Source organism: Jaculus jaculus, chromosome 2, assembly GCF_020740685.1.
Source record: "Jaculus jaculus isolate mJacJac1 chromosome 2, mJacJac1.mat.Y.cur, whole genome shotgun sequence".
Classification (NCBI taxonomy): Eukaryota; Metazoa; Chordata; class Mammalia; order Rodentia; family Dipodidae; genus Jaculus; species Jaculus jaculus.
In genome coordinates, this window is record NC_059103.1 from 83,770,340 (window position 1) to 83,793,667 (window position 23,328).

Below are 23,328 nucleotides of genomic sequence, written 5' to 3' on the forward strand. Positions count from 1 at the left end.
CCATAAAGGCTGAGGGAGAAGAATTGAATCTGAGGTTAACCTGCCTACACAGTGAGACCCTGGCTTAGAGACAGAAAGAGAGAAAACAGAAAGACAGACAGACAGAAAGAAGATGCTTAAGGAAAAAAAAATTCTAAGGTAGACCATAGAAGATTTTTCTTTCTTTCTTTTTTTTTTTTTTGTTTTGGCTTTCAAGGTAGGGTCTCACTCTAGCCCAGGCTGACCTGGAATTTGCTATATAGTCTCAGGGTGGCCTCGAACTCATGGCAATCCTCCTACCTCTGCCTCCCAAGTGCTGGGATTAAAGTCATGCACCACCATGCCCAGCTCATAAAAGATTTTTAAAAATTATTTATCCATGCTAATCTTCTCTGTATCGTTCCAATGTTAGTATATGTGCTGCCGAAGTGAGCACAAAAGATTTTTTTAATTAAGCATTTTATCTAACCTATAATAAAATCATAAAAATATCTTCCCCATTTTCTGTTGGTAGAGACTTTCAAAGTCTGTAAAACCAATTGCTGTATTGTGAAGAATGATATACCATTACTACTTGTGTAGGGCAGAGTGGTTCAGTCTCCTAGAAGGTCAATGGAGCCATATTTGTCAAAACTAGAAATATTCCACCCAGCATTCATCTGAAGTAATGTTGTACCATATGAATGAATTGCATTATAAATAAAAGTTTAAATATCAAAACACACACCCAGGTCTAGGGAGATGGCCCAGCAGATATAAGTGCTTGCCATATAAGCATGAGAACCTGAGCTCAAGCCACAGCACCCATATAGAAAGATGGGCATGCACATACACTATAACCATAGTCCTGTGTTTGGGGGGTAGGCAGGAAGGACACAAGAAAATTTCTGGGGCTTTCTGGGCAAGCCTAACCAAAAAACATGAGCCCTACATTGAGTGAGAGTCTATCTTAAGGAAGAGCAATAGAGGGGGACACCCCAACAATATCCTCTGGTCTCCCCACATGTATGTGGACAGGGTGCACACATGTACTTGCACATCCACACCACACATTTAAACCAGAATGTGCATGTGCGTGCACACACACAGACACACACACACACAAAACCCCACAAACACTAGTATTTCATATTACACTTAAATAATGACCAGGAAAATTTTGCAGTCTGGTCTAAAGAAACTCCATTTTTAGGGCTGAGAGATGGCTTAGTGGTTAAGGCATTTGCCTGCAAAGCCAAAAGATCCTGGTTCGATTCTCTAGGATCCACATAAGCCAGATGCACAAAGGCTGCATGCATCTGGAGTTCGTTTGCAATGGCTGGAGGCCCTGGTGTGCCCATTCTCTCTCTCTCTCTCTCTCTCAAATAAATAAATAAATAAAATGTATTTAAAATTATTTTTAAAAAACTCATATTTTTAAGTAGGAGTTTTAGCAGTTCCTTGGTAAGAGAATATTATACACTTATGACTTACCTCTATGTTGGCTTACATCTTTTCTTTGTCCCTTTTCTAAATCTTTCTTTTGTGAAGAAAGCATGTTTTTCTGTTCAATAGCTTTCAGAGCACATTCTCTGGAGATATCTTTTATCTTTTCTCTTTGATCACTGTAGTTGAACTTAACTGTAAAACAATTTATTCTTATAATGACATAAAATTTTTCAAATTGTTCAATCAAAACAAAAGCTGAATTAAAATGTTAAAATGTAATATTAAAAAAACAATGAAGCATTAACAAGAGAGAAGGTTGGCGCACCAGGGCCTCAGCCACTTCATCAAACTCCAGACAATTGTACCACCTAGTGGGCATGTGCAACCTTGCACTTGCCTCACCTTGGTGCATCTGGCTTACATGAGATCTGGAGAGTCTAACATGGGTCCTTAGGCTTTGCAGGCAAGTGCCTTAACCACTAAGCCATCTCTCCAGCCCAACAATGTCATTGTTTTTTAATTTTTATTTATTTATTTATTTATTTGAGAGCGACAGACACAGAGAGAAAGACAGATAGAGGGAGAGAGAGAGAATGGGCGCGCCAGGGCTTACAGCCTCTGCAAACGAACTCCAGACGCATGCGCCCCCTTGTGCATCTGGCTAACGTGGGACCTGGGGAACCGAGCCTCGAACCGGGGTCCTTAGGCTTCACAGGCAAGTGCTTAACTGCTAAGCCATCTCTCCAGCCCAACAATGTCATTTTTATGTTTAACTAAAAACTCAAATTATTTTTCTTGATATTGGACATATTTTCTTTTGAGACTACTTATACAGTCCCTAAAGCATGTGCAAAGAATACAGAAAGCTGCTATTAAAATAATGAGAGGTTTAAAAAATCTATAGGCCCTGTTACTCATTTAATTCTTTTTAAAATTTTTTTAAAATTTATTCCAGAAAGAGAGAGAAAGAGGGTGATATATAGACAGAATGGGCACACAGGGCATTCAGCCACTGTAAACTAATTCCAAACGTATGTGCCACCTTGTGCATCTGGCTTACATGAATCCTAGGGAATCAAACCTGGGTCCTTTGATTTCAAAGGCAAACGCCTTAACGGCTAAGCCATCTCTCCAGCCCTCATTTAATTCTTTGAGATAAGGACTATTACCATCTCCATTTCAGGTAAGGAAACAAAGGCCTTGAGAAATTAAAAACAAGGACTATGACTTAAGTCATCTTGCTCTATTGCATATAATCTCACTGGTCTTAAGAGCAGAGGTCTTTTGCAAAACACAGAATGTCCCTCTAATAAGTAAGAACAATTTATGAAACTGAAAAAGATAAAAGTTCCATCAAGTTTCTTTTTTTTTTTTTTGTTTCTTTGTTTTTTTGAGGTAGGGTCTCACTCTGGCCCAGGCTGACCTAGAATTAACTATGTAGTCTCAGGATGGCCTAGAACTCACAGTGATCCTCCTACCTCTGCCTCCCGAGTGCTGGGATTAAAGACATGCGCCACCACGCCCTGCTTCTTTGTCTTTCTTTTTATGGGTATAAGCCTTAGTTGGAATTAAATTCAGGACCTAACATTCCAGTCAAGCTATCACTGAGCTGTTTCCCCAGCCTTCAATAAAAACTGTTAACTCTCAGGGCTGGAGAGATGGCTTAGAATTTAAGGAACTTGCCTGCCAAGATTAAGGAACAAGGTTAGATTCTCTAGTACCCACCTAAGCCAGATGCCCAAGGTGGCACATGTGTCTGGAGTAATTTGTAGTGGCTGGAGACCCTGGTATGCCTATTCTCTCTATCTGCACCCCCCCCCTTTAAAATAAGTAAATAAATAAGTAAAATATTTTTTAAAATTGCTAAATCTCTATTATAGTTCCTGGTTAATAGTAATGATTAATTCTAGTTCTTAATAATTTGAATGAGTTATTTTTGTGAGCATACATTATTAACATATTTAAAAGTTGCTTATTAAGTCATCTATATACAGTACTATATATCTCATTTTAGACCCAAGTCACAGAACTTGACCTGTGAAATGTAAAGTCACTAGATGGTTAATAACAAGAGAGTTGATTAAAATTGGAAACAAGCTATAGCTACGTAACTCTAAACTATGGCTACACTAACTAAAGATATAGATATGCCAAATTATTAACTTAAGCTTTTATTCTCCATCTTGATTTATGCCCCAAAGGAAAGGATATTTCTTCTGGCAACTTTTTCAGATGCCTCAGGTCTACTACAGCTCTGAGGGCATGTAGAAACTCATCTCATCTAATCAAATTAACCAGGCAAAACTATAGATAATACATACACCGAGCAACACAAATCTATCAATACTTTCTTCTTCATGGGTAAGGAATGCCAGATGAGTATCTGTATGGCTCACAACAAGAATTACAGAATCAGTAAATGAGGAAAAGAAAATGCTTAAATGGGGCTGGGGAGATTGTTCAGCAATTAAAAGTGCTTGCTTGCAATGCATGCCAGCCTGGGGTTGAGCTCCTGGTACCCACATAAAGTCAGATGCACAGCAGCAAGAGGCCCTGGCATGTCTATACTCTCTGTCTGCTCAAATAATTTTTTATAAAAACATTGTTTGTTTGTTTTTTATTTTTTTGTTTATTTTTATTTATTTATTTGAGAGCAACAAACAGAGAGAAAGAGAGAGACAAAGAGAGAATGGGTGCACCAGGGCCTTCAGCCACTGCAAACGAACTCCAGATGCATGCATCCCCTTGTACATCTGGCTAATGTGGGTCCTGGGGAATCAAGCCTCGAACCAGGGTCCTTAGGCTTCACAGGCAAGCGCTTAAGTGCTAAGCCATCTCTCCAGCCCAAAACATTGTTTTGTTTTGTTTTGGTTTGGTTTTTCAAGGTAGGGTCTCACTCTGGTCCAGGCTGACCTGGAATTAACTCTGTAGTCTCAGGGTGGCCTTGAACTCATGGCGATCCTCCTACCTCTGCCTCCCAAGTGCTGGGATTAACTTAGAAAATATTCAAGTGCTTAAGTACAATGTACAATGACAATATAAACACATACCTCTCCCTCCATTTGGCTGAATTTGGCTTCGATTAAATGATGAAACATTATTGGTTTGAAGCTTCTGATGTTCTCTCTGTTTTGCTTGTCCACTAAATCCATTTTCTTTCAGATTATCTGGCTTGTAGACTGTAGGCTTTTCACAACCTTAAAAAGAGTAATAAAATTGCATCACTCTCTCTTCCTATTAGGAGAAGAAATGTTTTAATCATCATTTCAGGTACTCTTAATACTCAAGACATAATTACTAAAAATGAAGGGGCTGTGATCACCACATGCTGTGTAACGCATCCAGAAAATGACTGTGCTGTTTCCAACATTCCCATTTCCCACCTCAAAGCTTCCTGCTGAAGTGTCCCAAGTGGCCCCTCCTGTGCTCACAGGGTATCACAGTGGCATTTCCTCAAAGTGCTGCTGAACGCCTGAAGGCAAAGGCCCTTTTCTAAAGATCAGCAAACTACAAGAATTCTCCTGAACTCTACGGAAACTCCTATTATTCTCAATATCCATTTCATATCCACTATTAAGTAATGCTAGCTTATATTGATAAGTGAAAAATACCAAAAAAAAATTTTTTTAAAAACAATTTACCCATATTTTCTGCAACAGATTTGTAGTGTGAGCAGCTGACAACCTGCCTGAGTGCATCCTCAGTGGAGACTGCTGTACCATCTGGGTTTGCATAAAACAGAAGCAGTGGCTGAAAATGGCATCGGATACACTTGGACATGACATCTTTCCATCTCGTTCCAACCTTTAAAAATCACAATAAACAGATATGAGCTAATACCATGTGGTCAGTGCAAGGTACATATTAAAGACATCCCGATGCTAGCAGTTCAACCATCATGATTAATTTAATTTAATATCTACTGTAAATAAAAATATGCATCCTCATTTTGGAAACTAATAGGTAAAAAAAAATTAATTATCAAATTTTATCTTTCTGTCCATCCATCCACCTACCCATACATTTCACTGCAGCCCAAGCTCATGAAAATGTGACTGCTTAAGCCTCCCAAGTGTTGGAATTACAGGTATGAGCCATATGATGTCTGGCCTAATAATCAAATTTTAATAAACCTTTCACAGACATTGGTTGACTGACTTTTGTCAGTGAGATTCCTATTGTCTAGCAAATTCCTCAGAATTGAAATATTCCCTCCTGAAAGGAGGAGGCAGGCTCAGAAGATCCAATCAGGTTAGGCTGAAATGTCAAAGGCCACAGGATCAGTCCCAACTCTGACCAGTGCTGCACAGCAATTTTCTAAAGTTGAAAGGATGCAAGAACCCTCCCTAATGTTATACGAAGGGGAAACAACCACTTCAGGGGTAGACCCTCCAGCCAGTCAAGCTGCCTCAAGTCGTACAGCGTACTTGAGAGGTGCAGCTTCCATGAGCTGTCACCTAGCTGCGGTGGGCTCTCTGGTAATGCAGCTGCCTTTGACCACGCTCCTGTAAGCAACCCTCATTCTGCTCTACACGCAATCCTGACAAACTCATCATTTCACCAAAACTAGTTTGGTGTAACTATACTTCTTTGCTTTGTCATGTGAGCCCTACCAAATGGGGAAATATAAAAAAGAAGAGTCTGCTTAACAAATGGTGCTGGCAAAGCTGGAGAGCCAAGAGAAAAAAAGCTTTCAGTCCATTATCTATTACACACAAATTAACTCTCTCATTATAAACTACCAAGTTTATAGCAGAATACCAGAAAAAAAATTTTTGCAACCCATCTGGGAGAAGGCAAAGACTTCTTTGAATACCAAGGAAATCATCAAAGAAAAATGGTAAAGTGGACTTCATTAAATTAATCAATATACCTACTCTTAGAAAAACACATCATTAAGAAATTGAAAATAAGCATTACTCATACAATAAAGAACTTGTGGGGTGGGGCTGAAGAAATTGCTTAGTGGATAAGGCGCTTGCCTGCAAAGCCAAAGAAACCAAGTTGATTACCCAGCACTCATACAAAGACAGATGCACAATGTGGTGCATGAGCCTGGAGTCCATGTATACTGGCTTTGAGGCCCTGGAACAATCATTCCTTTTCTACCTCTTTCTATATATTCTCTCTCTCAAATAAATAAATAATTTGTGTGTGTGTGTGTATGAGAGAGAGAGAGACAGAGAGAAATTAACTGTGGGCTGAAAAAATGACTCAGCAAGTAAAAGTGCTTGCCTGAGATGGTCAGTGATTTTCATGGCTTATGTATACTGAATGCTAAAATATCTCTATAAGAATAATGATGATAAATGGCCTTTTGTTATATGGCAAGATAAAGTAAATGGAATTGTACATGACTCGTTTTTAACAACTAATATATATAAACTAATATATTTAACTAATATATATATAATATATGCATTATGTATATATTATATTTATATTATATATATTAGTTAAATTATTATATTTATTTATATATATATATAAACTAATATATTTTACTATTGTTAAATATATTTACTGACTATGAGCAGGATATCAAAGCTAATAAGCTTTTAAAAAGTGAAAAAAAATCACAATTATTCCAGTTAATAAAGTCTCACCTCTTTCACATGTGCATCATCAAAAAACACCCACTTGGAACTCTTGGTATGAAAAGCAAAGGCACAATAATGTCGGCTGGTGTAGCAGATCATAGCCACAAGGTGAAGTTCACTATCTTTGGCATTTTCATCAGTAACCCTATAGAAAAGCTGTTTAAAAAATAATATATATTTAACTATTACATCTTAAAAATTGAGAACTGATAATTTGACCAATCATGTATCTAACTCACTATGATAAAGACTTCATATGCATACTGGCCACAATCCATTGTTATATTATTACTGAAGGCAGCTCTGGCAATGAACTGTTAATATAATTACTACTTTTAATTAGTCCACAGAAACTTCAGTGCTCCAAAAATGAATTCATTCCACATTTATTAATGCTGTAACACTGTATCTCTAGCAACACACAACTCTACACATACCTATGAAATGTGAGATGAATTACGTATTTCTGACAGTTCTTAACTGAATATGGAAACAAAACATTATCTAAATTATCTATACTTTGAATTGTTAAGACAAACCAATTCAAAGTATAGTAGGAAAGTAACAACCAAGAGTTTCAAGAAGAGATCAATGTATTGACTGATTTTAAATTTTACCCCCCTTTTACAATTAACGTTTATTACATCTATACAAATCACCACATCCTTATTCCACAGTGAAGAGCAAGAGAGAGTTCAGTTTGTAAATGAAAGCCACTGCCAGTCTATGTGGGAAAGGCATTCTGCTTAGCCTGATTTAATCAAATTTTTTTTATTATTACAGTGCACACCACAGTATTAATATTTCCTTTAAAACTATAGGTTCTAAAAAAGTAAAATTAAGAATATCATAATATATAAAGATGGTTCAGAGGAATTTAAAAATAAAATGGGGGCTGGAGAGATGGCTTAGCAGTTAAGCGCTTGCCTGTGAAGCCTAAGGACCCCGGTTCGAGGCTCGGTTCCCCAGGTCCCACGTTAGCCAGATGCACAAGGGGGCACACGCGTCTGGAGTTCGTTTGCAGAGGCTGTAAGCCCTGGCGCGCCCATTCTCTCTCTCTCCCTCTATCTGTCTTTCTCTCTGTGTCTATCGCTCTCAAATAAATTTAAAAAAAAATTAAAAATAAAATGGTAAAGAATGGAAGGTTACGATACCCCAGGAAGATACATATGTGTTGCTATATTCCGAATAACATCTTCAGTCAAGTCAGAATGTTCTGAGTCCCAGACTAGCCCAATTGTGACAATCTCTGGGCAATTCATTAAAACACGGCGAATTTTTATTTTTTGGCCACAGTTACTCTACAGAAAAACACAAAAGGCAAATCTGAAATTACCAGAATACATACAGCACAGGAAAAACCTGTTAAGAGTTTGTATCAGATAATGATAGTACTAATAACAGATATCTGAAATTGGTTCATTCCATTTATTAGAAATGACTTCTAACTACTGATTAATAAGTTTATTTCAACTCTAACTCAAAGTATTGTTTAGCATTGTTTACATCAGTTAACACATAAATTCATCCTTGAAAAAATAAAAGGCAAAAAGAACACCCTTAAGGGACACTAACACCTACTCTGATGTTTCAACACCTATAATCCTAGCACTTGACAGTCTGAGGTTAGGATTGTCATCAATCAATTCAAGTCAGCCCAGACTACAGTGTAATTAGACCCTCAAATACCTAAATCTCAAAATACCAAAGTTATTTATAGTATTATACAAAAATATCATTTGTTGCATTTATTCAAAACAATAACCAAATCCCCTCTAATCAAGTAACAATTTCAAAACTTTAACATAATTCAAGCAAAATATGCTACCTTATATCCTTCACAAAGTTAAGAACTTTTTGTTTATCTCTGAGATGGGCTCTAACTATGTTGCCAAGGCTGGTCTCAGACTTGTGGGCTCAAGTATCTATTTGCCTCAGTCTTCTAAGAAGCAGGCACTACAGGATATATCATAGAATTTGGCTAAGATGTTTTTAAAGAAACAAATGCAACTGTAAGTGGCTCATATAGTATAAAATTGCTTCATATAACATTAAATAAAGATAAATTCTTGGAAATTGTGAGTAAGTAGTTAAAAAAGATGAAATCTTAGATCTAATCCTATATATATATAACATTTACACAGTAATTTCTGAATACCCATTTTCAGTTCACTAGCACAGAGGCATGCTTGTATCCAATGATACTTACAGGACATTTCCGGTAGTCATCTGTTGTATTTGCTGCTTGTAGCAATTCTGCAAACATCTCGGGTTTAAAGCGTTCATGCCTTTCCATCATTTTTTCAACTTCATTGCTACAAAAAAGAAAAAGAAAGAAAGAAAGAAAAAGCAGTCTCAATGTAGTTCAAGAACGTTCAGAGATCTAAGAAATTATACATGAAGCATACTGTATTTATTGATATATCTACATATGTTGATACACACACACACACACACACACACACACACACACACACACACACGCACCTATTGATAGGTACACAACACTTTCTGTGAAAACATGACTACATCCAAAAACTTAACCATAATGTGAAGAAATACTACAATTTGATTATATACAACAAAAAGTTAAGACAAAGAACAGAATAATATAAAATTGCACTTTTAAAAAAGATAGAATATTGCTATGGAGCCCAGAATGGCTTCAAACTCAATGCAATCTTATTGCCTCTGCCTCCCAAGTGCTAGAATTACAGGTGTGTACCACTACAGCTGAGTATACTTTTGTTCAGGGCTTCATAAATGAGGGTAAGATGTGAATGGAGGTAGTTATAAGGCAAATGTTTCTTTCATTTTTTCTAATTCTTATTACATAGGGACTTGAGTTTAAACTCCATCTTAACAAGAATACAATTATAAAACAAGGTTATTCTGGGGGCTGGAGAGATGGCTCGGCAGTTAAGGCACTCGCCTACAAAGTCTAACAACCCAGGTTCAATTCCTCAATACCCCCATAAAGCCAGATGCACAAAATGGTGCATGCTTCTGGAGTTCATGTGCAATGGCTAGGGGCTCTGGCATGCCCATTCTCTCTCTCCCTCTCTCTTAGTTCTCTGTTCTTTGATTCAAAGTTACCAGAAGCAACACTGGCCATTTTAGAAGACAGCTGATTAAATGCAGAATTGAAGGCCAACACTTCTATTGCTTCTATTGGGAATGTTAATCATTTTATTAAATCTGAGACAAGTGTTTTATAAATTGTTAACTGTGTCAGCTCAATCCACTTCCTTCACATTTTAAAACATAAAGACATAAAATAAGCATATACAACTACTTAAATGTTCTCAAAAGGAAATGTAAAAGTTCAAACCCCATTACTAGTTCTCATTCTAGAAGTTTTACTTCTACTTAATAGTAATATAATCACCCAAAATAAACTTTGTAGTTTCATGGTTTAAATAATCTACAAGTAGTCAATATAGAAAGTACTCTTCTAACATAGTTCACAAGTATACTTGAAAGCACTTAATCTGATAAGCTCACTTAAATTATACCTAGTGGCTTTACTGAAGGGACACTATCAAAGTAATGGCTACCTTTATAAATTCTGCAATCAGACAGACTAAGTTTCAATCCTAACCCAAGTATTTATCATATTGTTCATTAAACCTATTTATTTATTTATAAAATAGTATTTTTGTTAATATGGAAAGCAACTTATACATAGCCTGGAACACAGTAAGCATTCAATAACTGACACTAAATATTACTACCAATAAGTTATTACACATAAAAAGAACATACAAAACAAAGTCAGAAGTCTGCAATCCTAAAATAAGATTGATGGGAGTCTTCTTATCTGAGATAATGCCTCATAGTACTGGGATTTTATACAGGGTTTCAAAGTAAACTTAAAACTTTAAAGTTTTAATTTAAAGTTGATTATTTTTTGAAATACCATACAACTTCATACAGGATGACAAAATCAGGACTGACAACTAACTTACTGAATGACATGTGCAGAATGTTCCTATGAACCAAGGCTTCCCAAATTAGCTTATGTATACAGTATTATACTAATAATCTTAACCATGTGGTTATTTAATAATTACTAAGAAATACAGAGCTATAACCACAAGAGTCAGGAAATAAAACAACAGAAAACGTATGGACACAAACACTGGTAGCCCTTTGTCACCTAGCTGTGACTCTGATGCACTCAGATGTATCATTACCAATCTACATTTGAATTGTATTTTTCACAAGAAAATTTCTGCAGACATTTATGATGTTTTTCAATTTTTATCATGTATATTTATGCTCTCAAAATCCTGAAAAATATTGACAAGAATCAGTGCTTATCATGCAAAGTCTGTGGATCAATTTTGCATGCTGAACTGACCATTTAATAGAGAGGGCAGGGGCTGGCAGCAGGTAAACATGGCCAATTCTTAAAGTTAATGTTGCCTTAAATGTAATAACCTAAGTAAAATTTATGTTCACATTTCTCTTTCTTTTCTGCTTACCCTAGCTTTTATTGCCATGAGAGGACATAGAGGAGTTGGTGGGAAACAGCCAAAGCAGAGAGAACATCTTTAAAAAAGTGAAAAAAAAAAAAAAAAAAAGTACAGTTCTTTTACCAATGAGTATTTCATTTCATGGTCTCCTTCTGAGGTCCAAAATCTTGATATAAAGATATAAAATTTTGGATTTTGTACATTATGTTAGGTGATACACATACAGGTCGAGTATTTCTAGTCTGAAAATCCCAAGTCCTCCAAAATCTGAAAATTTTAAGTCCTGAAATAATGTTATAAATGCTGAACCTAACTACATGTGATAGGTCACAGTAAAAATAACACAAATGCTCTAAAAAATATGGTATACAATTGCAGTACACAGACGGCTTAGCAGTTAAGGCTCTTGTCTGCAAAGCCTAACAACCCAGTTCCATTCCCCAGTGCCCACATAAAGCCAGATGCATAAGAGGTACATGCATCTGGAATTTGTTTGCTCTGCAGCTCTCTTTCTCTCGATCTCTCTCTCTGCTAGCAATAAATAAATAAATACTTTTTAAAATATTGTATAGAATTACCTTTAAATTCTGTGCATAAAGTATATATAAAAATTAATTTCATCTTTAGGCTTATATCTCATTTCCAAGATAATGCATTACACATACAAAAATATTTTAAAATCTAAACTTTGAAACTTTTAGTTTAGTCTGAAGCCCTTCAGATAACCCACATTTAGCCATTTTAGAAACATCTACCTGAGAAAGTTCCCTCTCATGGCAATGTCTATTAGCCTTGGAGGTGTCATTATGTTGAGGTTTTACAAAATAAATGCTCACTAGGCTTAAATGTACCGTTAACATCTTTGTTAAATACGAATGAACAGGGCTTACCATAGGGCTGTTGTAGAAATGTACCGCACAAACTCTGTAAAAGGCAGAGGGTCTGAGGAAGCTCCGCAGCTACGACACACACACTACAGGTAGAAACAGACGTTTAATCTACCAGTCACCATGCACAAGTATGAGAGAATGAGATCATTAAGCCATGTCACCTGTTCATAAAGAGTCATGGCAAACTTCTGATGAGTGATACAAGATTTAGAGGTACACATGTCTGCATCTCTGCTTGGCACCAGGTGAAAATGAATCCTCTCCAATATATTTTCCTAATTAGTAAACAAAAAAAACACAAAAGAAATGAGTTGGCGATCTTTCAAGGAACACTCTGTTTAACATTTTCCACAGTTTAAATTAGTTTTTGTTTGTATTTTTTATGACAGAGACAAAGAGAGAGAGAAGAAAAAGAGAATTGGTGTGCCAGGGTCTCCATCAACTGCAATCTAACTCCAGGTGTGTGTACCATCTTGTTTTGTGCATTTATGACCTTGCACACTTGCATCACCTGATACATCTGGCTTATGTAGGAGCTGGAGAGTACAACATGGGTCCATAGACTTTGCAGGCAAGCACCTTAAATGCTAAGCCATCTCTCCAGCCACACAGTTTAAATTTAAGAGTGACATACATGTTAGGTTTGCAGCCTTCCTCTCTAATCAAACCATCAAATGTTCAATTAGTTTTTGGAGGTAAGGTCTTGCTCCAGTCCAGGCTGCCCTGGAATTCACTATGTATTCACAGGGTAACCTCAAACACAGCAACCCTCCTATCTCTGCCTTCCAAGTTCTGGGATTAAAGGTTTGCACCACCATGCCTGGCTAGTTTATAGCTTAAATTAAAATTCAAAAATCTATTTTTAGGGCTGGAGAGATGTCTTAGCAATTAAGGTGCTTGCCTGTAAAGCCTAAGGACCCAGGATGGATTCCCCAGGACCCACATAAGGTGGTGCATGTGTCTGGAGTTCATTTGTAGAGGCTAGAGACCCTGGTATACCCATTCTCTCTCTCAAATAAATAAATAAAAATAAAAATCTATTTTTAGCGGTCTCAGAAACCTCCATACTGATTTTCACAATGGCTGTACCAGTTTACATTCTCACCAACAGAGCATATGGGTTCCTCTTTTCCACATCCTTGCCAACATTTATTGTCTTTTGTTTTCTTGATGATAGCCATTTTGACAGGAGTGATATGGAATCTCAACGTAGTTTTAATTCACATTTCCCCAGTGGCTAAGGATGTAGTACATGTTTTGAGATGTTTATAGGTCATCTATATTTCTTCTTTTGAGAACTTTCTATTTAGTTCCATAGCCCGTTTTTAATTGGGTTGTTTGATTTCTAATTATTTAGTTTTCTGAGTTCTTTGCATATCCTGGATATTAATCCTCTGTCAGATGTATAGCTGGTAAAGATTTTCTTCCATTCTATAAATTGCCTCTTTGCTCTATTCACAGTGTCCTTTGTTCCACAAAAGCTTTGTAATTTCATGAGATCCAGTGGTTGATTAGTTTTATTTCCTGAACAACTGAGGATGCATTCTGAGAGCTTTTGCCTATGCTAATATGTTGAAGTGTTTCCTCTACTTTTTCCTCTAGCAGTTTCAGAATTTCAGGTCTGATATTAATGTCTTTGATCCATTTGGATTTGATTCTTCCACTTGAAGGTAAGGCTTTATTTTCATCCTTCTACATATAGATATCCAGTTTTCCCAGCAACATTTGTTAAAGAGGCTGTCTTTTCTCCAGTGAATATTTTTGGCATTTTTGATAAAAATGAGATGGCTGTAGCTGCCTGGATTTATATCTGAATCTTTTATTCTGCTCCATTGATCTATGTGTCTGTTTTTATACCAGTGCCATGCTGTCTTTGTTACTATGGCTTTATAATGTTTCTTAAAATCAGGTATGGTGAAACTGCCAGCCTTATTTTTGTTGCTCAAAGTTGTTATGAATATTCATGGTTTTTGTGCTTCCAAATGATTTTTTAGGATTTTTCTTAATGTTCATATTATTCATATATTAATACCACTCTCATTTTTGGTTAGAGAAGCTTCTCTTTTCAGGTGGCTGGTGACCACTGAGAGGACTCAAAAGGCAACACAGCGCTGAGAAGAAGTGACAGAAGCGTGCTCAGCACTGAAACATCTCTATCGCACCTTCCAAGGCTCAGGGTCCATTGCAAAAGAGGTAGTGGAAAGAATGTAAGAGCCAAAGGAAGGGCAAGACTGCTTATAATGTGCTCCTCCAGATACAAAATGGCCTGCATATCCATAACCTTACAGTGCCTGATACAACATACACAAGACCCTCATAACAGGAGAAAAAGATGATTAAATCAAAAATAAGACTAAGGGAGGGAGGGTATATGAAGAAGAGGGGCTTTGTGAAGGGTAAAGTGGGGGAGAGGAGGGAATTATCATGGTTTACTGCCTATAATTATGGAAGTTGTCAATAAAAAGTTTAAAAAATTTTGGGCTGGAGAGATGGCTTAGTGGTTAAGGCATTTGCCTGCAAAGCCAAAGGATCCCGGTTCGATTCTCCAGAATCAATGTAAACCAGATGCACAGGGGGAGCACATGTGCCCAGAGTTCGTCTGCAGTGGCTGGAGGCCCGGGATGCGCCAATTCTCTCTCTCTCTCCCCTCTTTCTCTCAAACAAATAAATATTTTTTAAATATTTATTTAAAAAATTTAAATACAGTTCAGATCATGTGAAACATGAATTTAAGAGTTATATATAATCTGTTTTGAACAGATTTTAGATATATTCTTTAGTTTGGCTGAAATGCAAAAATATGACTAATTTTTAAATAACATTAGTTCAAATATTTCTGTTGATATAAGTGCTAGCACATTGGATCATAACCATTAAATATATAAAACTTTTAAAAATCATTTTTATGTAAAGATGAACTAACTTTGTAAACATGCTCATTTTCGACAACTAATATAGTGTAGCTGCTCTTGGTTTGACGTGATAATCTAGTTAGGTGTCACAGGTAGTGATAGTCTAGTACAACTGTGCCTAGGCAGACCAAGTCTCCTTTCCTTTCCTTTTTTTTTTTTTTTTTTTTTTTAAGATACAGAGAAAGAGAAAGAAGAAAAATTGGCATGCTAGGGCCTCAGCCACAGCAATCAAACTCCAGACACTTACACCATCTAGTGGGCAAATGTGACCTTGCGTTTGTCTCATCTTTGTGCATCTGGCTTACATTGGATCTGGAGAGTAGAGCATGTGTACTCAGGCTTCACAGGCAAGCGCCTTAACCACTAAGCCATCTCTCCAGCTCCAAGTCTCATTTTTAATTTGTTCATAATGACAATGTGAAAACCTGAAATTCCACTCTGTTTTCCTTACAGATCACTAGGAATCTTCATGTGTTTCAAGGACAAGAAAATAAAAGGTATGGCAAGGCTACGTTTCCACCTGGTCTTCCCAGGCAACAGCAATGCTCAATGCCAGTTGACTACCACAAAGAGGCAGCCTGTCTCTGATTCCTATATCACTTGCAGCACCTAATGAATTGTCATTAATATGTATGAATAAATGCAGCATGGAATGGGGGCATAGCTCTGTGGCAGAAGGCTTGCTTCACATATACAAGGCCCTGGGTTTGATCCCTAGCACAAAAACAAAACAAAAATTAGCCAAATACTTAGAATATGGCAAAATGGTGACTCTATTAAATCAAAGGTGACCAACTAAAAGCCCATCCCCACAATCCCATTCTGCAGACAAGGAAGCTATAACCTCTCCCATACACACCATACCGCTAAGATGCCTTTCCTCTATGCCTGTCCACTAGCAGTAATCATTGTGGGATTTCTTTCTTCTATAAATAGAGAATAGTATTCTACATATCTTTTATAGGACACTGTACTCTTATCTGAAACACAAAATTTCTGTTACATTAGATTTTAAAGAAGTTTTCTTTTATAAGAGGTTGCTATTAGGAAGTCCAATTTAAGGTCTTTGAAGACTGGAATCTTCTCAGAGACTAGAAGTTTGCAGTGACTGCTCAGGTTTATAAGGTCTTTCTGAGAGTCATACTATTTCAGTGCTTTTTCTCCTAAATTGATTTACATTTTAAGCCAATGTTTAGACTGTTACAGGATTACTATAGGAAAATTCACAGTTGTTTTTAAACATTATCTAACGAAAAGTCAACTCAATAGCATGTTTTATTCTAAATGCCTTTAAGAATGATTTTTTTTTTTTAAGCAGAGGTATCTCTTCTCCCATTTTTTGTTTAGTTTTGGTCACTTGCATTTATTTCTACTTTGTTCTAACTTCCTAAAGTACAAGTACCTCACTGTTTCCCTGTCTATATAAATATCCCTGGCATGTCAACAGAAAAGTATTTAACATGGAAATACCCCAGATATTTTACTGTTATGCTTCCTTTAAGCCTTGGGTACATGCTACATTCAATGGTTTGATCAATGCTTGTTTTTTTGCTTTTGTTCAGAGATAAGGTTTCATTATGGTACCCAAGAAAGGCTCACAGCAACCTTCCTGCCTCAGCCTCTCAAGTGCTAGGATTACAGGAGTGTGCCACTATACCCAGTTTATATGAATGTTTTTAACTAAACTTTCAATGAATTATATCAACATGTTCTATTCTCTAAGGATTATATATTAATATCTAAAACCTGAGTGGTATTTTCTATTCAATAAAAATCTTTAATAAAATGTTGTGTTGGAGAGATGGCTTGGCAGTTAAGCGCTTGCCTGTGAAGCCTAAGGACTCCAGTTCGAGGCTCAATTCCCCAGTACCCACAAAAGCCAGATACACAAGGTGGCACATGTATCTGGACTTTGTTTACAGCGGCTGGAGGCCCTAGTATGCCCATTCTCTCTCTCTCTCTTTCTCTCTCTCTCTCTCAAATAAGTAAATAAATATTGAAGAAGACACTAATTATAAATTAGTAAATATTCAATTTAAGAAAACAATTACTGGGCTGTGGAAATGGTTTAGCGGGTAAGCATGCTTGCCACACAAGCATGAGGTGGTCCAAGTCCAAGACCAGCTGAGTTTGATCCCTAGCACCCATGTAAAAGTATGGGCATGCCATGCACTTGTAAACCCAGTTCTGTGAAGAGTTAGGAGAACTAATGGGGGTTGCTGGTCAGCCAGTCTGACAGAAATTAAAAACAAACAAACAAAAACCCTCATAGCATCTCTAGGTTCAGGAAACAACACAAAAGAGAAATAGTGAAAAATACTCCATGTTCCCCTCTGGGCTCTCTACACATACACATATGCACACACTGTACACGCCATACACACACACACACACACACACACACACCTCTACCAAGGATGCTTGCACCTGCCTAAGGAAATCATGAAGACTCATTACCAAAATGAAATTTAAAATATCAAGTAAATTACATAGTAATTCCTACCAAAATTCAAGGAAATGATTAGATATGTTTGGTAATATAATATCTGATAGGCATGATCTAATTTGATCCTTGACAAAATGATAGATTTGAAAATTTGAGTATTCACAAAACTTGAGAAAAAGCTATTAAACAGAAATAAAGATGTGTGAGAAACAGAATGGAACTATCTCCAATCAGAAGGAAAATTCAGGTAGGGTGCAGAGACGAGTCAATTTAACTGAAAGAGGATTTTAAATGTCAGAAGAAAAATGTCTTCATTTGAATCACTCAATTATTTGAAAAGCAAGCATTAGCCTAAAGTAACTTATATTACATACACGTCATAGTAACATACAGCCTCAAAACCTCAACCCCAGAGATTCTCAACCTGGAGTGGGGGTATCAGAATTGCTGTCCCTGAGAGATGCTCACCAATTTCTTCTTATCCATGATAATCACTGCATGTAATATGTAATGAAAATTATGCTAGGTAAGAGTTCATGTGTAAGCAGAGCACTCACTTCAATAACATAACTTATTTATTTTGCTTCAGTAATTGTATGTTTTTGTACTCTAACACAAAAAATTAGAGTACAAATAGTTAAAATTGAAAATACAACAGGACACACAATGGATTTAAATTCAGTCTTGAAGGATGGGTCAGAAATACATGGATCTGTTGACTAGTTCTGTCACTTTTCCAGCTTTATCCATTTTTATTTCATCTGTTCCCAAATGTGCATGATCTACGGGGTAATAACTATTATCTTGACCTCTCAAGGACTGTCAGGTATACTTACAAAGCACTCTGCAGCATCATCCATGAGGCCAACTTGAAAGCGCTGCTCATCTTTGAAGCTCTCAGCAAGAGCGTGCCTTATATTATCTGAAGGAAGGGCCTTTTCTCGACTGTGCTGGAACTGTGCAAATATTGTCTGGAAATCAAAAGCACATCAGAACTTTTATGTAGCAACACCAAAGACATGCAATTTCCTTCCAAAATAAACTCAAGCACTACCAAGGAATTAATACACAACAGACTTTTGCTCTGAAATTCCATGTAAAATTATCATCAGTGAGGTGCAGAGATGGTTGAGCCAACTTCTAAGGACTGAAGAATTAAACATACAGAAACCTCAGATTCACATAAAGACTCTGATTAGTCCTCAATGGAGGCCTATTTCTAAACAGTAGGAATTTACTTATCAAAAGTTCAATTAAACAAATGAACTTTTAAGATTTTTGTTTTCTTCTCCTAAGGTCATAAGAGGACAAATGGATCAAAACACACCAAAAATTAAAGTAACTTTAATATGATGACAATTCTCCACTATTATGCTAAATTTATTTTGTAAATGCTAATGCATGTTATTTTTAAAATTATAAATAAAACATCAAAAAATAAAAACTAAAATAATAAATAATAATTTTCAGACTTTCATCTCTTATTTAGGTAATTAACTTCCCTAGGTAATATTTAAAACACTGATCCTATACAAAACTGTTACTCATTCAATATATATGCATTTTTAACTGAGAATTTTCAAGCATTTACATACTGTATTTTGATTGACAGTCTCCTCCTATTACCTTCTGTTATCTGCTGAACTGTCCCACCCCTTGTACCCTTTCTTTCTGCTTAGTCCCTCTTCTTCTTTGTTCTCTTTTTATATGTTTAGCCGTGTTCCATCTTCCACTGACATATTTTTTGCTTGCCTATTCTGTATCAGATGATTATCTACACTAGAAAACAGATGACCTTGTACATAGATATTATATTCTAGTTGTAATGACAAGAAGGGAAATAAGTAACAATATATTAGAGTATGATAAAATAGGCCAAAAAAAAAAAAAAGAGAAATCTAAAAAGTACAATACAGGGGGCTGGAAAGATGGCTCAAAAGTTAAGGCACTTGCTGAAAAGCACAATACAGAGAAAAACAAAGCAGTGGGCAAGGAAGATAAGGAATGCCAAAGAAGGGCAGAATCATTCACTTCTGACCTAAGGTAGTAAGAGATCTCACCAACAGGAAGGCATGATGGGATTAAGTGTTAACAAAATAAAACAAGCAAGCCAATGTGAAAAGGTGAACATGGGAATCCACTCTGAGACACAGGTATCAGTTTGGCTGAAGTGTAATGTGTGTGTGTGAAGTGTGGAGGTTTAGTGCAAAAAGATGGGAAAAGCTGATTGCCTAGGGCTATGAAAGACTTGAGCCAAGAAACTACTAAATTGTATTAGTTTTTACATTTAGACAAAGCACACAAATTTTACTCTGGAATAAAAGAAAAATATGGTACTGTAATTTTATCTAGGTACATTACTCATTCTCTAACAGTAACATTATCCCATGTTTGAAAGAGATTATAATTTTTTCTTTTGATTTATTAAAACAACCCATTTAAGGATATAAAAATAAGGCATGGGGCTGAGGAGATGGCTTAACAATTAGGGCCCTTGCCTACAAAGCCAGGAGATCCAGGTTCAATTCTTCAGGACCCATATAAGCCAAATGCACAAGGAGGCACATGCGTCTGGAGTTTGTTTGCAGTGGCCAAAAGGCCCTGGAACACCCATTCTCTCTCTCTCTACCTGCCTATTTCTCTCTCTCTCAGATAAATAAAAATAAAAAAATTTTTTTTAAATAAGGCATATAAATGTTTTATTTAAAAAGATTTTCCTGTATATATATTTATGTTCATTAAGAGTATTAGTCAGGCTTGGCGATATAAGCCTTTAATCCCAGTCGGAAGGCAGAGGTAGAAGAATTGCTAGGAGTCTGAAGTCAACCTAAGACTAAATACTGAGTTCCAGATCAGCCCCAGCTAGAGTGAGACCCCTGTCTCTGCCTATCTCCCTCTTTTGTATGCTCAGTTCAATAGCCCCCAGGATCTTGTTCAAACAGATCATATCATTTTTCTACTCTGAACAATTCCCAGACTTTATAAATTACTGAAACAAAACCCTGAGATCCTCACAAAGCCTGTGAGTTCCTGCACTATCTGAAGGGCTATCTCATTTACTTTACACTAAGCAAACTACTCCAAAACTTTCTTATTAAAACAAGCAAATTTCCATCATGAATCTGCAAATTGGGCAGAAAGACTCATCTCTGCTCCACATGGGTATTTGTCCAATATAAGGCTAGAACCTAGAATCACCTCAAGGTCACACTCTTGTTTGATGTGGCCATTGTTGAGACCTCTGAAACATCTTTTACATGGTGGCTCCCTTCCAGAACAAGTACTGAAAGAGACAAAGCAGGATAGGGGCGGCACCACCTTTGTTAATCTAACCTAATCTCAGATATCGTAAGAATCAGTTCTGCCATTCTACTTGGCAGAGATCACCAACCTTGCTTCAGTCCCCACTAATGACAAAAACAGCACCCAGAACTCAGCACAAATAAGTGGCTGTTTCAATGTACCAGAAAAAGAAGATGATTTTGTGTTTTATATTACATAGGTATAAGTGTTCTAATCTAAAAATAGAAAACAATAACATAAACATGAATAAGTTGTACTTTAAGAATTCATCTTCAAAACTATAAATCACTTGACATAAATTTCAATCCCAAACAAATTTACTTAACTATGCTAACTTATCAAAATTAAATTCTGGGGAAACAACTGACAAAAAATTTTTACAACTGTTAAAAATACCTTTAATGCACAAAATATGCAGGCATCTCCCTGACAGACATGTCCAGTTAGAACCCGCAAGCTTCGTCGAAATATATCCAATTGCCATAAAACCTAAAAAAGATGTGAAGGCAAAAGAAATAGAATGATATTTTTCTTACTGTGATTTAAAGTATATTTTGAAATTTTAACAGCTGCAAAACATAAATAAGCACGTTCTTTTAATCTGTACACAACTAGGTATATGTAAACACTAGAAACAGGAAGTATAACACTATTATATGTTATACAAATATAAAGATTGGTTCAGGAAACATTCTTACTGGTTCCCATGAAAAACACAGAACAAGAAAAAACGAAGTCCTCAGTGAAGGATCTGCTATGACAGGAAACGTGGCACAGTAAATGGAGATCTTGGCAGAGCCATGAAAGAGGAAGTCATTATGCTCCTTGAACAACTGAAGTCTAGGAAGGAAATATAATTAGACTTTAAATCTAGAATGTATTAAATAGTGGCCTGCATGTTTTGTCAAGAAGAAAGGGTGACTAGGTAAGTGTGGTCACTATATACTAAACAAGAAGCTAGCTGTACAGTGATGGGACCCAGCATGGTGGGAAGGTTAAGAAACAACCTGAATATATACCTGCTGCAATTATCCTCTAATCACCTGTTACTAAGAAGCAGAAACCACAAAGAATGTAAATGTTTAAATTACCTGTCATTCTGTCAAAATTGTATTCTTGGGGCTAGAGAGATGGCTTAGCCGTGAAAGCATGTGCCTACAAAGCCAAAGGACCCAGATTCGATTCTCCAGGACCCATGTAAGCCAGATGCACAAGGTGGCACATGCATCTGAGTTTGTCTGCAGCAGCTGAAGGCTCTGCCATTCCCATTCTCTGTCTGCCTCTCTATACACAAATAATAATAATAATAATAATAAATAATAATAATAAAACTATATTCTTCACAATGGGATAATATTAGTACCTGCCCCCACACAGTTCCTGTGAGGATTAGCAAACATGTAAAATATGTAGGGTTTAGATCAGGGCATGGAACATAATTGGCATGTAAGCAGTTCAACAAGAGAGTAAAATTATCAAGATTCCCTATAACTTCTAGAAATTCCTTCACACAACTCAGAAAAATCTATCTATAACCTCTCATTTCTCTCAACTAAAAGCAAAAAAAGACTAATAAAAACTGATCATGTTTTACAAAGCACTTTCTGTTAATGTTTAATGTTTGCTTTAATGTTTAATAGCTTTCTTGCATATCATCTCTTAGCAGGCCATAAAAAACTAGACTGAAATCTCTTTTCGAAGGACTCCACAAAAAAAAGGAAGAACAGCAGGACTTCTAAGGAAACAAGCTGTGAAAGCAGACTGCCTGATGTCTAACTCCGGCTTTACTGCCCAGCAGCTCCTGAACGGGCCGGGGCACGTTTCTCATCTCTTCAGGTTGTTGTATAAAATGACATGAATGCTTAGACAAATGTCATGTACATAGTTAGAATACAACAAATATAGTTATTTATGGTTATTAAATGACTTTGCAAGCTGGGCATGTTGGCTCATGCCTGTAATTCCAGCACTAAGGAGACTGAGACAGGCAGATCACCATGAGGTTCGAGACAGCCTAGACTACAGTGAGATTCTGTCACAAACACACACACACACACACACACACAAACACATACAACTTTGCTTCTAACTCAGAATTTCACCCCTCCCTAATATGTAAAACCTACTTTAAATGTAGGCTTTCTCATACCATAAGATCAAAATGTTCAGCAACACTCTCTAGAATTCACTCACTTAGCTGGTAAAGTCATTCAAACTTAATTGTAATGTCTTCTGGAACTACTGAAAATTCTAAACTATACAAACTATACCACATCCAAATACACAAAAAGT

At 36.5% G+C, this 23,328-nt stretch overlaps 1 protein-coding gene and 1 pseudogene across 2 annotated transcripts in view; both read right to left on the minus strand.

Annotated features, from left to right (window-relative positions):
- Window positions 1–23,328, minus strand: part of Usp53 (ubiquitin specific peptidase 53) — a 64,878-nt gene that overhangs the window by 17,379 nt on the left and 24,171 nt on the right. For both annotated transcript variants that reach the window (XM_045143103.1, XM_045143104.1), the window contains exons 3-12: window positions 21,433–21,525; window positions 18,570–18,704; window positions 12,537–12,650; window positions 12,376–12,458; window positions 9,217–9,322; window positions 8,162–8,308; window positions 7,014–7,163; window positions 5,049–5,211; window positions 4,458–4,604; window positions 1,453–1,599 (exon numbers count right to left, since the gene is read on the minus strand). In XM_045143103.1, the coding sequence (XP_044999038.1) occupies window positions 1,453–1,599; window positions 4,458–4,604; window positions 5,049–5,211; window positions 7,014–7,163; window positions 8,162–8,308; window positions 9,217–9,322; window positions 12,376–12,458; window positions 12,537–12,650; window positions 18,570–18,704; window positions 21,433–21,525 (1,285 nt within the window). The remainder of the gene's footprint in view (window positions 1–1,452; window positions 1,600–4,457; window positions 4,605–5,048; window positions 5,212–7,013; window positions 7,164–8,161; window positions 8,309–9,216; window positions 9,323–12,375; window positions 12,459–12,536; window positions 12,651–18,569; window positions 18,705–21,432; window positions 21,526–23,328) is intronic.
- Window positions 357–415, minus strand: LOC123459093 (annotated as a pseudogene).